The sequence below is a fragment of the Humulus lupulus genome, chromosome 6, assembly GCF_963169125.1.
Source record: "Humulus lupulus chromosome 6, drHumLupu1.1, whole genome shotgun sequence".
Taxonomy (NCBI): Eukaryota; Viridiplantae; Streptophyta; class Magnoliopsida; order Rosales; family Cannabaceae; genus Humulus; species Humulus lupulus.
In genome coordinates, this window is record NC_084798.1 from 77,433,261 (window position 1) to 77,450,357 (window position 17,097).

General features: G+C 34.3%; 1 protein-coding gene across 1 annotated transcript; it reads right to left on the reverse strand.

Annotated features, from left to right (window-relative positions):
• Nucleotides 1-1,213: 1,213 nt before the first annotated feature.
• LOC133782299 (pirin-like protein) lies at nucleotides 1,214-3,485 on the reverse strand. Its single transcript, XM_062221549.1, has 6 exons — nucleotides 3,176-3,485; nucleotides 3,026-3,075; nucleotides 2,892-2,930; nucleotides 2,775-2,803; nucleotides 2,316-2,482; nucleotides 1,214-1,928 (listed from the first exon to the last, which is right to left on the reverse strand). The coding sequence occupies exons 1-6, from the start codon at nucleotides 3,292-3,294 to the stop codon at nucleotides 1,406-1,408; spliced, it is 927 nt and encodes a 308-aa protein (XP_062077533.1). The 5' UTR covers nucleotides 3,295-3,485; the 3' UTR covers nucleotides 1,214-1,405.
• Nucleotides 3,486-17,097: the final 13,612 nt, after the last annotated feature.

Genomic DNA, 17,097 nt, shown 5'->3' on the forward strand with positions numbered 1-17,097 from the left:
GATATTCTGTATTTTGAAATCGTATATATTTTGTACCCTATATTTTAAAATCATACATATTAAGTATCATAAACTCAAATTTAATTTATAAAATTTTACCAATTTAATCAATTGCTCTCAATTATATGAGTTTCAAATGTTGGAATTATTATAATGAACTAATACAATCATAGGTTTAATTCCATAATACACAATCATTAATTATGTGCCTAATTTTACACTAATAACCATAATGGGATGGTTAATAAATTAACTATATGTTAGAGGCACATGAGAGCACCCTTAATACTATAGTTGGCCCATTAAATTATAGTATACGATAAAAAGGACCACTTAAGCCCTATTAGTAAATATAACCCCTTAGGGTTATAAGGGTATGTCATGTATTTATATGAGTGATTGGTGTTAGAAGTGGTCATGAGGATATATGGTAATAAGAAGGAAAGGGGATAGCTCCACAAGTGCTCTCTAGGCTTTGCTCAAGTTGGTGATATTGGTGGTGATTCTTTTTGAAGTTCTTGAAGCAAAATGGCTCACATGGAAGGATTAGGAGGTATGTGCATTTATTGATTTTGATGCTCTAAATAAATACTTGATCTTGCATTTATGATTATGAGTATAGTTGGTGATTAAAGTTTGCATTTAATGCTCATAATCTATGTCATTGTTTTTCAACATCAAATTCAAATTTAATTACTTAATTACATATAACTGATAACAATTTAGCCACATTAGTAAAATTTTATTTATCAAATCAGAGTCCAGGAGTACCAAATATGTATGATTTTAAAATATTGATTCCATATAACCATTATTGAAAAAAGAAGACACAAAAATAATAATTTGCAAAAACACAGGATACCAAATAAGTAAATTCCCTTATTTTTATTTTTATGTATATAAAATAAATAAATAAATAAAAGTTATTAGATTTATTCTTGTAATTTTACATTAACCGAAAATTGTGGTGTAATTTCCTTTAATTATTTTTCTCTAAAATTAATCTCAATAAAAAAATAGTATATTTACATGCTTTTACAAATATTTTTAGCATAAATCTAGCTTAGTGGTGACCGAGGAAAGAATCAATAAGATGATGGTGTTAGATTCCAAGTGAAATCTTTTTATTTCTTATTCAATATGTGCCCCAGATTAGTTATATATCTAAAAAATATATTTTCAGTGTAGTTATCCTGCATATAAGATATGGATATACACACGTCATGCTTCATTAAAAAGAAGGGGAAATTGTCATGTTCGTTATTCATATAATATATATCTAGCTAATGTACAAAATTTGATTGATGAATAATAATAAATTTTGGTCCTCAAAACAAAAATAATAATAATAATAATAATAATGAAAATAAGAAATTTTTTTCTGAAAGGGTAACAGATTAAAGAGCTAAAATCCAAGAGCAATAGCAGCTTCAGATCTCCAATGTTTTGCTTTCTCAAATCCATTGGTATAGTTATCAAAATCATCAATTGTTTGGTTAATTTCTTCTTGAGTGTTCATCACAAATGGGCCCAATTGAGCTAGAGGCTCACCTAATGGCTCACCTCCAACTAAGATGAATCTAAGAGGTTTTGATGACTTGTTCCATGCCTCCAATCCATCTCCAGATCCTAGGAGAAGAAGATGGTGAGCTGTCACCGACGAGAGCTTCGAGGCACCACCACCGTCGCCGCCACCAAAGATTCCTTCGCCTTCTAAGACATACACAAATGAATTCCATGACACTGGTATTGGTTGTTGAAGGTGTGCTCCTGGCTTAAGAGTGAAGTCTAAGTACATGGTTGGTGTTCTTGTGTAGACGGGTGACTTGGTTCCTAAGGCATCCCCTGCTATCACTCTTACCTTTATTCCATCTTTTTCTACTTCTGCTATGTCCTTGCTCAACATTTCTTGATACCTTGGTTCTATCCTGAATTCATTTATAAAAAATAAAAATGTTATATATATATATTCTCCGGAGAAAGAGAAAAAAATACTACCATCCACCGTTGTAGACTACTAGTCCATTTATTCTAAGAGAATAGTCCAAGGCTGCCAAATTTTTGAAAAGGTTATTTCCACACCATGGTATAGGGATAAACTAGTATATAGTTTTGCCACATTCACACGCAATGTATACATATTTATATATATGATTTGAATTCAAAGCAGCTTTGGGAAAAAGTTAACCATGACATTGAAATATATGACAAAGGCATACACACTTTATATGGAGAATTATATGCATATTTTTCAAAATTGCATTAGGGATTTTAAATTAGTAGTTAGAAAAGTTATTTCAATTTTTTTCATTTACATTTTGTTTTTGGAGGAGAGGTTGATCCATAATTGTAGACCCTTTTGGGTGCCCTGAGCTGCAGGCATTTCAGAGTGAACAATTCCTCTTCCTGCCGTCATCCATTGAAGATCACCAGCCTGTATTGTCCCTTTGTGCCCTTCAAAATCCTCATGTGTCACAGCTCCCTAAACATTTATATTTTACAACAAAGTTAGTAACTTTAAATAATTAAAATGGTTTTTTATTTTTTAAAGTTATGCAAGATTTTGAGATCAATTTGATTTTTTTGCTCGTACACTTGGTGCCAGATAAAATGGCCAAGTCATTGGCCCTGGTTGGCCAATAAAAAGTAAAAACCAACCTACCATATTGCCTGCTACGCTGGCCATTTGATTGAAAATTAAGTAATATAGCAAATATTTGCTTTTCCAGGTAAGTTGATCGAAGATTAAAATAATTTATATCATAGGATTATACCTGTAACATGTAGGTCACTGTCTCAAACCCTGTTATTTCAAAATAAGAAGAGAGAATGAGCACTTAAGCCAAATGTCGTCTCAATGACAAAAGAGACTAAAATCAAGTGATGAAAACCTCTATGTGGATGATCAGGAAACCCAGCTGGAGCAGTAACTGTTAACACATAAAAATGAAATACAATCTCAGAAAACCATATTGTAAATATATATATATATATAAATAATAGAGAAAGAAGCTGAGAGACCCACCTGAGAATTCATCCAAAGCAAGGAAAGGATCAAAGTATTTGAGCTCAAACCTGAAAGCAATTGGAGCCCATTAATAAAAAATGCTCAAAATATTAAGTAAATTCAATGAAAAAACAAACAATTTTGGTTTTTCTCTGTGCAAAACCTCACCTGCCAATACTCCTTCTAACAATGGCACCTAACCCTTCTTGTTGTTGCCTAGCCAAAAATTTCCTAACCACCGGACGAGGGTCTCTAACAATCTCAGAATTCTCTATCTCACCAGGCATCTTTTCTCTTCTTGGTATGTATATAGTTGCACTTTCAATATCAGAGTTTGGCCAAAACCGGAAAACTATATAATGTGTATATATATATATATTTTTTAAAAGAGATGAGAAAACAAAGGTAGATATTTGAACCTATATATACACGTTTGAGAGCAAGAGAGAGTTTGTAAGAAACTTTGGAGGTCAAAGTGCTAAGGTGTAGGCGGCCCATAAGACCCACATGGACTTTGCTTGAGATCAGGGGATTTGTCTATACCATCTTACTATATAATTATATAGGTATGTATGTATATTACGTCATCATAACGTTGTGATGACGTATCTTTGGAACTTAAGATAGGACCCTCAACTGGAACAGGTTTGCATGAGTCCCAAGTTTTATTTTTTCTTTGCATTGCATTAGTACTTAGTGCTTTTTTTTAATAAAAATAAAAATAAATGAAAAAGATGAATATAAAGTTTTTTCAATCAATCATGGTCCATATGTCACTTTTTTAAATTTAATGCTCATGGTTATCCCAAGTGCCACACAAATATGAATCATATATGGGAATGTATTTTGTGGTGTGAGACACAATCTTTATGGCCCCAACTATGTTGCTAGCTTCACAAACTAGCATGCTTAACTTACTTTTTCCATATTGAATATGTAAATGATAGGCAATGTTTTGGTTTTTGAAATCTAAACTTTTTTTCTTTTCTATTTTTTCATTGTTTCCATAAAGACTAAATATTGAGTCACTATTATGTCATACTTGTGGTTTTTATTTTTATTTTTACATAAGATTACGTCACATGTATTATTCTATGATCCCCCTAGACAGTCATATATAACCCAGGTATTTTTTTTCATATTTACTTTGGGAAGACAAATCAAACTTTATTATTATTAAATAGTGGCTTAACCATGAAATATGATTCTCAAGATGGAAAAAACATTGTGATGAAATTTTGTTGAATTCAATAAGAAATCATTATTTACTTTAACAAAAAAGAAAAGTCTTCAAATTATCATACCTTTATTTAATTTTTTTTACTCAGGTTATACGAATTTATTTTGAGTTGTAATCATCTTCATCACTTGATTTAAAAAAGAAAGCGTTTTTTAGCTTCTAAAGCTTTAATTTTTTAAGTTAATATCACATAGCAGCCCATTGATGATAAGGATTTAAAGATACAGATTTAAATAATAATAATAATAATAATAATAATAATAATAATATATTTATCAAGATCTAAATACAATAATACTAAGACTATAGTTAATTACTGTAAATATGGACGATAAAAGAAGCTGACCAGAAAGATAACATGATTTGAAATCATGTAAACACTACAAATATCTAATGAACATATCATTAAGGGTAACTGTTCAATTGTGTGCTACCAAAGTTGAAAATTCCTCTTGCGGATAATGCCAATGAACTTTGATGAGACCTACGTTTTCAACAAAAGTAAAACATCTCAAATTAATATATAAATTTATGTGCAAACGGTTCTTACAAAAAAAAAATAATAATAATAATATAAATTTACCCAAAATAAAAATTAGTTCGTTAGATCTTCTTTTCTTTTAATTAGTTAAATAGTATATATATATGGAATTTTTTTTGGTAGGAGCTTCAAAAAGTGCCCTAATGTAGGGCTCTTTTGTGTTCTCAACCTTTGAACAGTTTTTGGCGCGATTTTTTTTATGATCGTGTATATTGTAGTTATTTAGAGCATCCTGCAAATTTTCAGAAAATTCTGAATAATTTACAGTGCCGAAAACTAAGTTCAAACATGCTATTTTTCACGCGCATAAAAAAATTAGTCACGCGTGCAATAATTTGTTTTCGGCACTGTAAATTATTCGGAATTTTCTGAAAATTTGCAGGATGCTCTAAATAACTACAATATACATGGTCATAAAAAAAATCGCGCCGAAAACTATTTACGAATTGAGAACACAAAAGAGCCCTACAGTAGGACTCTTTTTGAAGGCCCTACCATAGAATTATCCTAAATATATATATATATATATATTAGATACAAGCAACATGTTTGTTTAGAAATTTTATTAAGTTTTTATGATTATCATATAAATTTTAAATAAATAAATAGTAATATATATAAAAGAATGACATAAAAATATTAATAGAAAAATTAAACCAAAATATTGTTTATGTTTTTTGTTTTAAAAAAATAATACGGTAATATTTTACATCACAAATTATCTTATTTAAGGTACATATCAATGATTCGAAAATTAACTTATTTATTCTTAATAAAAGATAAATGCTATTTTAATTTCTTATTTAGTTAACTGTAATTTTCTTCTCAATTGAAAAACAAAACATATACATTAAAACTTCAATATATGGAACGTTGAGATCTTCTTCTTTCTCTCCAAGAACTGAGCTCTTTCCCCTAAGAACTTAGCTTCTTCCTGAATCCCTAGTTCTTTTTAGTCTTGTCCTTTGACATGGTTTCCATTAATTGGAAAGGCTGAGAGTTATTGGTGTTTTCGTCGGTGGTTTCTGTCGGTGTGGGTAGCTATGGCTTCTACATCTAGTTCTGTTACAGACTTGGTAGAGCAATATGCTAAGATTACGATGGAGGAGGAAGCTTCTATAGGGCTAGTGTACGAGGCGACTACGGAGGAGGATGGAGTTGACACCCAGTGGTGTTTGGTTGGAAGATTCTTGACAGATAGGGTAATAAATTTTGAAATTATGCAACATATGATTCCATCTCTATGGAGGCCAGGTAAAGGGATGTTTGTAAAAGAAATCAGTCACAACCTCTATTTGTTTCAATTCTATCATGAAGTAGACATCCAACAGGTCATAGATGGAAGTCCTTGGATGTTTAATAGGATGCAGTTGGTCTTTGCACGGTTGAAACGGGGGGAAAATCCTAAAGACTTGATCTTGAACAAGTTGGATCTTTGGGTGGAAATCCATGATCTTCAGCCTGGATTCATGTATGAACGGGTGGCCAAGGATATTGGCAACGCAATCGGTACATTTCTGGAGTCTGATGCATCTAATTTTATAGGAGTTTGGAGGGATTTTTTTCGCATTCGAGTCACCATTGATATAGAGCAGCCTCTCAAACGGAAAATGAAGATTACCAAATCGGGATCTTCCGAATTTTGGGTTCACTTCAAGTATGAAAGGGTTCCTACTTTTTGTTTCATTTGTGGATTGATAGGGCATTCTGAAATTTTTTTTGACAGGTTGTTTCATCATCACATGCAGACTATAGAAAGACCCTATGGTGCTTGGATGAGAGCTCCTCCTCAACGACATAATTACTTCATTGGAGCTAAGTGGTTACGTTATAGCCACACATTTTTATCAGATGAAGACAACAACATATCAATAGTGGAACAAAGAACCCAGCCAATACGTAGAATCACTGGGCCTCGAGAAGAAGTTGGTGTATCGTTCATGGAGGAGGATGAGGGTGACCGCAGTGGTTGCACGACGAGAAAGGGTCAAACTCTATCTTCCGGATTAAGTAAGGATTATAATCGGGCTCACAACGAAGGCAAAGATCTTCAGACATATAGTTCCCAAATTAATCAGTTATGTGTGACAGAGACTAAACGGAGACGACAAGATGATCAGGGGTGCAACCCAGGGGCAAACACTATGGCAGAATGTGAACACAGTGACAGAGGACAGGTGATAATCCAATATAGGGTGGGCCTCGATTTGGGGCCTCACCTTCAACCATGACTACCTTAAGTTGGAACTGTCGTGGGCTTGGGAACCCACGGACTATTCGGTTCCTTAAGGAGATTCTTTCTCAAAAGCGTCCCAAGTTCATCTTTCTTTGTGAAACGCTGTGTTCTTAGGTCAAAATTGAAAGTTTGGCTCGATTAGTGGATTATGGAGGAGTTTTTTGGGTGGAGGCACAAGGTCGAAGTGGTGGTTTAGCCCTTTTTTGGAAACACAAGGAAGATCTGTCTATTCTAAATTTCTCCCAACATCACATTGATTCCTTGGTTTGCTTACCAGGGTATTTTCCTTATCGTTTAACTGGTTTTTATGGCGAGTCTAATCATACTAAAAGGCAAGTTACGTGGGACCTTCTTCGAAAGCTTAAAGCAGATCGGAATGAGCCTTGGTGTATTATTGGAGACTTTAACAATGTTCTTTGCAGTACTGATAAGCATGGAGGTAATAATTATCCAGTGTGGTTGATTAGTGGTTTTCAACAAGTGGTTCAATATTGTGGATTCATCGATTTGGACCTTTCTGGTCATCAGTTCACCTGGGAAAGAGGGTGTGGCACGAGTGGTTGGATGGAAGTTTGGCTTGATAGGGCTTTGGTGTCTCAAAATTGGATTGAAGTTTTCTCGGAGGCTAGGTTGATGAACTTAGGTGTTTCCTCTTCTGATCATAGTCCACTGTTTTTGGAGCCCGTTAAGAGGTACAATTCGAGACCTAAGCTTAAATTCAGATTTGAGAATACTTGGATTTCAGAAGCTATGTGTCGCCATTTAGTCTAGGAGAGTTGGAAGAAAGCTGCCCGGGCTGATATTCATGGTAAGCTGCAGCTTTGTATCACTGCGTTATCTTCCTGGGCAGAGAGACTACTGGACAGTTCAAAAGAAAGCTGCACCAATATCAAATGGAACTAACATATATAAGCAGAGCAAGGATGGTGTTGGTCTTATTCGGTATAAAGAAGCCTATCAAAAATTATTTCACACTCTTCATCAGCAGGACGTCTACTGGAGACAACGGGCTAAACAATATTGGCTGCAATAAGGGGATCAGAACAGTAAATATTTCCATGCTATGGCTAGTTGGAGGCGTTGACATAATCAGTTGCTACATTTGAAGAATACTGAGGGTGTTTTGGTGGACTGGGATTCGGGGTTAGACAGATTAATCCTGGATTATTTTAACAGAATTTTCAAAGCTTCAGTTACTGAATGGGATGACCTATTGGAGCTTATTCAGCCATGTATCACTGAGGTTCAAAATATGGAGCTTCTTAAAGAGGTTACTGAAGAAGAGGTTAAACATGCTGTCTTCCAAATGCACCCTGATAAGGCTCTGAGTCCTGATGGTTTTAACCCGGCTTTTTACCAACATTATTGGAGCATAGTTGGAAATGATGTGGTAGCTGTGGTCCGTGATTTCTTCAGCAGGGGCGTTCTAGCTCCTTCCTTGAATGTCATGAACATCGTTTTAATTCCAAAGAAGAAACGGGCCGAAGTTTTGGGTGATCTACGCCCTATCTCGCTTTGTAATGTCCTTTATAAAGTCATTTCTAAGGTGATGGCCAACAGACTTAAACCTTTATTGTCCTTTGTGATTTCTGATAATCAAAGTGCCTTTATCTCTAACAGGTTAATCACTTACAATATTTTAATTTCTTTCGAGGTTCTCCATTTTTTGAAGCGAAAATCTCAAGGAAAGGATGGGTATATGGCAATCAAGTTGGATATGGGTAAAGCTTATGAGCGAGTGGAGTGGTCTTACTTGGAAGCTATGATGACTAGACTGGGTTTCAGCTCCCGTTGGATTCATCTGATTATGCAATGCATCTACTCTGTTTAGTATACGGTGGTTACGGGGGATAAAGAGTTGGGGCCTATCTTTCCGTCTTGGGGTCTTAGGCAAGGGGACCCCATTTCACCTTATCTATTTCTCATTTGTGTTGAGGGTCTTTCGAAGCTTATCACTCATTTTGGCAATCGAGGATGGCCTCATGGTTGTCATGTTGCTAGGAGGGCTCCTGTGGTTTCTCACTTATTTTTTGCCGATGATAGTTACTTGTACTGTCGTACGTCGGAAGAAGAAGCAACCAAGGTTAACCTTCTGCTTAAGTGGTTTGAAAAGGGCTTGGGTTAGCAAGTTAATCTTGCTAAATCATCTATTTTTTTCAGTACAAACACTTCAGCTGAGTCTAGAATGAAGATTTGCCAAAAGTTGGATATTTTGGAGGGGGGTTCGGGTAACTTTCACTTGGGCCTTCCTAACATGCTGGGCAGAAAAAAAACGGCAATGTTGGGCTTCTTAAAGGAGAGAATTCGAAATAGGATTGAAGGTTGGGAAGGAAAGTTATTGTCTTGATCAGGCAAGGAAATACTTATCAAATCTGTGGCCCAAGCCTTGCCCTCCTATGCCATGAATGTTTTCCTTCTTCCTCTAGAACTTTGTCAAGAAATTGAGGTTATGATGAATCATTTTTGGTGGTCTAACTCGTCTAAGAAGAGGAAAGGCATTCATTGGATGTGTTGGAATAGGCTAACTAGCCAAAAATAGCAGGAGGTATGGGTTTTCGAAGCATCTGCGATTTTAATCTTGCTCTCCTGAGTAAGCAAGGTTGGCGATTTCTAAGGAATCCTGACAGTTTGGTGAGTAAGATTTTTAAGGCCAAGTATTTTCCTCACTGCTCCTTTTTGGCGGCTAGTTTAGGGAGGAACCTGAGCTTTGTTTGGAGGAGTATCTTTGCAGCTCAAGATTTGGTGCGCCGGGGAGCTCGGAAAAGGATTGGGTCAGGTCTCCAAGTGTCTATCAAGCATGATCCTTGGCTTCCAAATGATCAGAATCTTGTTGTTTCCTCTAATCACCCTGCTCTTGAAGATAAACCAGTTTCTAGTTTGTTGATGGAAGATACGAAGGCTTGGGATGAGGATGTTCTTTCTGATTTGTTTAATGACAGGGATCATGAGCTCATTGCTAATATCCCTTTGAGTGTGAATTGTGAGCATGATACTTGGCATTGGGCCAAAGCAACTACCAAAATGTTTACAGTAAAGAGTGCCTACAATTGTCTAAATTGCTTGAATGGTCACTGGTGTACAGACAACAGTTCTAGTTTCTGGCGTAAGTTATGGCAGCTAAAGATTCCTCCTAAAGTTCGAAACTTCATTTGGTGAGCTGCTGGTAGGTGCCTCCCGACGCAAGTAGAACTACACTTGAAACATATTGCTGTGGAAGTTGAATGCCCAGTTTGTAAGTTGGCCCCTGAAACCATTTTTTATGCGTTAGTTGATTGTTGTTTTGCCAAGGCTTGCTGGAAACAGTTGCATTTGGATATTCCCACTGACGTTAATGCCAGTTTTACAAGCTGGTTGAGTACAACTTTCTCTCATAAATCTAGCTCGGTTGTGGCTACTCTTACCATGACATGCTGGGCTATCTGGAAAGCTAGGAATTATCTGGTTTGGAAGCAGCTAAAGCCTTCGGTCAACTGAGTTTTGTCTATGAGCCAGTCCTGTCTTCATCAGTGGTTAGAAGCTCAGAAGTATTTCCCTTCCTCTCAGATGTTTCAGTGGGGAGGTGCTTACCAGGAGCGTTGGACTAAACCTCACGATGGAATGATGAAGATCAATGTAGATGTGTCTGTTCATGAAACAGAGAATAGATTTGGCTTTGGTTGTGTGGCTAGGGATAGTAATGGTCTCTTTCTTGAAGTTCTGTACGGACGAAGGAGAGGTAAAGTTACTACGTTGTTGGGTGAAGCTCTAAGCATTAAGGAAGCTCTTAGTTGGATCAAAAGGAAAGATTGGGCAAATGTTATTGTTGAATCTGACTGTTTAGTTGTAGTGCATGCTATTCAACATCAGGTTCAGATGCTTTCACCTTTAGGACTGATTATTTTTTACTGTTGTAGTTTCCTTTCTGGTCTTAAGAATGTCTCTATCTACTTTGTTAAACGATCCGCGAATCAGGTGGCTCATTTTTTTAGCTACAACGCCTGATTTCACAGCTGATTGTATTCTTAAACAGAAGCATCTTCCTGCTCTTTGTAATTCTCTTCTTTTAGCCGATTTGGCTTAGTAATAATATTTTGTTTTCTTCAAAAAAAAGACAATTTGTTATTTGGTTACATGGTCATATTATTTGTACACACATGACATTTATATATAATATATTATATATTATTGTAATAATTAATAATATTTTGTAACATGTGAATTTACATTAATATAATTATTAAATATCTAGTTTAAATATTATTATTATTATTATTATAATATTTATAATATTTAAATTTATATTAATATAATTACTAAATATTTATTCTCTAAATATTTATTCTAGCAAAAATTTATAAAAATTAGGATGATATATTATTATAATAATATTTTATAATATTGAATTTACATTAATATAATTATTAAATATCTAGTTTTGTATTATATATTATTATAATAAAGATATTTTATAACAATTGAATTTATATTAATATAATTAAAAAATATTTTGTCTAGAATTAAATATTATTATAATAATGATATTTTATAACATTTGAATTTATATTAATATAATTAATAAATATCTAATGATATTTTATAACATTTGAATTTATATTAATATAATTAATAAATATCTAATATAATTGATAAATAAATAATTTTTAATTGGTTTTAAAAGTATATTCCGTTAAATATTTAGAATATTCCGTTAAATTTAATAAAAGAAATCGTTAAAACCAAGAATTTTTGTTATTTACACACTTTTTTTATAGAAAAGACATTAAAGAAATTCACACTACTACGAAGAAGGCTTTTTAGGGCTCGCATGACACGAGTCCTCTATTTGAGAGATTTAAAAAGTGAGATTTTTTAGGACTCGTGTTGTGAGCCCTAATAGAATGGTCGGCGTCGACGGTGGAGCCACCACTCCACGGTGGTGGTTCGGGAAATCAACGATCAGGCTTCGAAGTCCAAGCCTCATGGAGCGTCATGGTGGTGGTGGTTCTTCTTGGAATGGCCTAGAATGGCTGGATTTGCACTATGATTTCTCGGACCTCCATGGATTCTGACGAATGTTGACTTCCAATTCTGATGGTCCTTGAGTATAATCCTTTAGTGGGTTTGACGCCCAAAGCACAAGGAATGCAGTGGTGGTGATCGTTTGGGTCGGGGTGGCTTGAGGCTGTCGGAAAACACTCGGAAGTGTTTGGGAAACTTAGAACCACTGCGACTTCGAACGACTCTAGGCGACGAAGGAGGGCGCGTGTGGGGTTGGGCTCGCGGGGGTCAAAGGTCGATGACCTTCTACGTCGCTTGGTTTGGCGCATGTCGACGGTGGACGGCGGCAGTCAGGCCTCGCATTGATGGAGGCGGGAGAGAGAGGGAAAGAGGCGACTGCTCCTTGTTTTCTTCTTCTTTGTGTGCTGATGAGAAAAATATGATGCCCTAATATAGTCCCAATTCGAAAATGATAAGAAATTTTTGTCCTTTTTTACATGATAGTTTTTAGGGCACGGTTTGAGAGCCATTAATACTCTTTTAGGACACCCAAAGTGAGCCATTAAAAGTCATCACTCATATTATACACTTAAATTTTCTATTATGGTTTTCTAGGACCCACATATATTTTTAGGACACTCATTGCGAGTCCTAAAATATATTTTTTAAGGACTTTCAATGAGAGTCCTAAAAACTCCAGAGACATTTTTTAGAACTTATATTTGGTTATGTTTCCTAAAAAGGTGACCCGTAAAGGGTATTTCGAAGTAGTGTCATCAACTTTATTCAAGGGGCATGTCCTATAACAGTTCTAGCAACAGTTTAAGGAAAACCATCAAAATAAAAAATGGCTAGTGCCATTAAGAACGACTAATTTTGCTAAGCTATGAGCTAAAATTTTCCCTCTCTGGAAGTAAAAACAAAGCTAACATTGTTTAGGCTATCACTCAACAAGAAAATGTTCCTTACAATCGGTCCTTCTAAAACTCCAAAAACTTGGTTGTGTATTGCCATTATTATACGCATTTTTTTAATTTAATGATGTGGCAGCCATCGTGGACCAAATGTGTTGAATAGGCCAGTAAAAAAGATGCAATTGCCTAATCACCTAAAAGTTGCTAATGGCTAGCTCACCTAATCTTGTGTTGCCATTATCAGGTCTAGTGAGGCGGGTCTTACATAATGAGAAGGTCACTAAAATTCTTCAACTTAAAATTTGTAGCTCACATATAGGTTGTGTGTATTGGGAACATTGCTTGATTTAGCAATTGCAATGTCAGAGACATCCCCACACCTTTAGGGATTTGGCCATACTGGAATTGTGTTGTCCCATCAAGCTCAACTATCATCTTCCCACTATAAATAACATCATCCAAAATCACAAAGGGTTGGACACACCTTTGTATTCAAAAGCATTTACTCCTTGTAAAGAATAAACATTTAATACAATTGATTAAGTGTACATAAGCCTTAGTGGCCGAACCACTATAATCCTTGCCTCATTTATTACTACATTTATTGTCTTTTATATTCCCTCTTGGTTTATGTACACAAAAGTTATCACTTCATTATTTTATTAGTGTCCAAAAAACGAGTCAACAACCATAATCACATGTTCTGTATCAGATTCCACAATTAAGTCTAGCATTAACCAAGCGCTAAAAAAAACTTTAGCCCCCTCACAAAAAGCCAAATATTCAGCCAAAGGAGTAAAACCACCCTTCAAGTGCTTAAGAAAAGCCACTATCATACACCTTGTTGCATCCCAAATAATCGCTGCAATTCCCACAAAATTTGCACTCATCGCAGCATCGACATTGAGCTTCAAAGCATCCCCAATAATGGCTTCCACATACACACTTTCATTTTCTTAATCGCTTCCTCACAAGCACCACCAACCCACATGGCTTGTCAATACTCACAATTTCTCTACAATTCCGTGCATACTTGCACAACTTCACCGTTAATAAGGAACAAAATGATAAAAGGATTGATCTAGAAGATGGGCGACAAACCTCTCACGGATAGGAAATAAAAAATATCAACTCAACTCTGTTTACAATTTCTTAAAAATAATTATAATAATTTTACTAATCAATTCAAATGATTTTTTTTTTAAATATCTTATTGATACCAATTATTAATTTATGGAGAGGTTTGAGAGCTTAATTAGTTTTGGGATTCGGTGCTAGAAAAAAAAATCAAAGATTTTTGGTGATCTAACTCTAAAAAGAGACACAAAATTTCTTTATAATTTTTTGTAGGATAAAACTATATGTGCACTTTTATTTTTATTTTTCCTACCTTTTTTCTAAATAACTCCAAAAAATATTTCAAATTTAAAGCTAAAAATTACACCATTTCTTATTTTTTTAATGTAAAATTATCCATATGTGAAGAAATAAAAAAAAAATACCTATGTACTTTGTTAGGGAAAGACTGCTGTGTTGATAGCGTTTTGTCAATATCGGTGTTGATAAAAATTAGTTTCGGCATGTGGAAACTTATAAATTATAATTTTTCACTATCACGGTGTACATTGTAATCATTTATAATATCCCACAAATTTTCAAGAAATTTTGATTAATTTACAGTGCCGAAAATAAGGTTCAAATAGTTGAATTTTCCACGCGTGCCTGTTTTTGAGTGCACACGTACAACAAACTGTTTGAACCTTGTTTTCGTCACCGTAAATTATTCAGAATTTCTTGAAACTTTGTGGGATATTCTAAATAACTACAATATATACTATCATAATGAAAAATTGGAATTTATAACTATCCACATGCCGGAACCAACTTTTATCAACACTGTAGTCCTTCCTTACTATTTTATTGAAAAAAAAAATCTTTGATACTTCTTTAACAATTTATTTTTAATAAATAAATCTACCATTAAATTTATTTTTACTCATAAATTTTACATAAGTATAAATATTCATAAATAATATTAAGTTTGTTTTTTTTTAAGTTTCATTAAATAAATTATTAGTAAAATTTCAATATGTTCAATTATTATGTTTGAAATCTGGAAGAAAAAAATTCCTAATATGAATAATTTATTGTAGATATATTTATAAATAATATATTAAAAATTTAATTTTATTGTTTTATAACTAATAAGAATAGTATGTAAATTTATAAAATATAAGAAAAATTATCAATTTGTTGTCATCGGTTTAAACATGTTACAAAGTTTTACTTTGGGTTAAAAAAAATCTTTTAAAAAAATATTTGTTATTTTAAAGGATAAATTACACATGGGATCTCCAAACTTCACTAGGTGTGTCGATTAGGTCGCAAGCATTTTTTTTTTTTTTTTTTTTGTAGCATTTAGGTCCTCAACCTTTCTTCACTTTTTAGCTCACATAAATCCTTCATGCTATATTTCATTGAATAAACCTTAACTTGTAAGGGTAAAATTAGATTTTAATAAATAAAAAATAGCACCCTTTTTCTTTCTTTTTATACCCCTTTTAATTAATTAATTATTATTGAATATATTTGTTGTCCGTATTTTCCCATGAACAACACGTGGCAGTCCCAGATGACTTACTACATGGCATGCGGGCATACTCGGGGCTTGTTACTCCACGAGGCCTGTAGTCAGTGAAAGGATGTTCACATATTAGGAAGCATCCGGGGGAAAGTAGGCGCCTCGCCCTGGTAAGGCAAGTGTCAAGTTTCACTCTCGGAAATATAGTTCCTCCCGCTCGGGGAGTTAAGGCTACGGGTGTTGTGTCACGGTTCTCCCGGGCCTGAGGCTCTGGGTCTCGAACCGAGGAGGTGGAGCAACGTGTCAATTACTATTGGTCTTCAGAGCCAGAAGATTGTCTGACTACTTTTGTGGGCGATCCGTTAGCAGGTTTGCTAAGGTACGACTCGAAAATTCGCATGCCCACTACGGTGCCTCACACGGAAATGTGCGCAGCACGTCTTGACAGTCCCAGGGGCATGTTACCCGTAAAGTGGTTACCTTTTGCATTGGGCCCCGCAAATCCCGCTTGGGCCATATTTTCTGTTCATTGCATCCCAATGCATTGAAGTGTATTGATCCCTCAATTATGAGAGAAATGTGGATTAGTTGTGTATGATTAACATTAATGACCCCAGCCACTATAAATAGGGTTGGAAGTCTCATTGTAGGGGGTTGGATTTTTTATTAAGAAATACCAATACTCAGAGCAATATAAACGCTGCCTGAGAAGATACTGTAAAAAAAGGCTTACAACTATAAGCTAGCAAACCCCCTACTACAAAAGACTCGTGGAGCAGGGTTATTTTATAAACTGAACCACGTAAAAATCTGCGTTCATATAGCTGTTTCTTTAACCTCTTTTAAAAACGTTGATAGCAAAAAAGGCAATCAACAATATTATTTTGGTAAATTGACCTAAATATTTGATGTGTGTCATAAGCCATACAAAATTTAACAGTTATTAATTTCAAACTAAACCAACTACTTCATTATAGTAGTAGTAAGAGTCGATCCCACGAGAATTACTAATTTAATTTAGAATTCAAAAATAAAAAAGTTAATGAAAATGGTGTTTTTAAAATTTAAGAATTAAAAAGAAACGTGAAAAAGTAAAAATGAATTCAATAATAAATAATAGTTAAAGACTCATTCTCCACCACCAAACAATCATTCAAGCAATCGATAATGTCACTATACTCTATTCTCTACCAAATTACTAACCGTAGATAACATGAAACTGTTATTACCCCAATCTCCCATTAATTAATTAAAACAACCACTCTTAATTAATTCTATTTATTAAATAACCTAAAAGAGAGCTCCAAAGATTAAATTTAATGAAATCATTAAGTTCCATGGAGATAGGTTGATCTAAGCAATAAATCCATAAACATGCAATTTATTTAACCAAGATTATATTCTTCATCATAATTAAAACCAACTTTGACATTAATCTCAATTACAATTTATGACCAATAACCCAAGGTTCTAAATGATCAGGTGAATGATAACCCTAAGATGATAGTATACTAATACAAAATTCTATTTAGGGGCACTCTAAACAAGATTAAAATAATAATTATAAAATTAAGCATAGAAAAATATAATCAATTTGACAT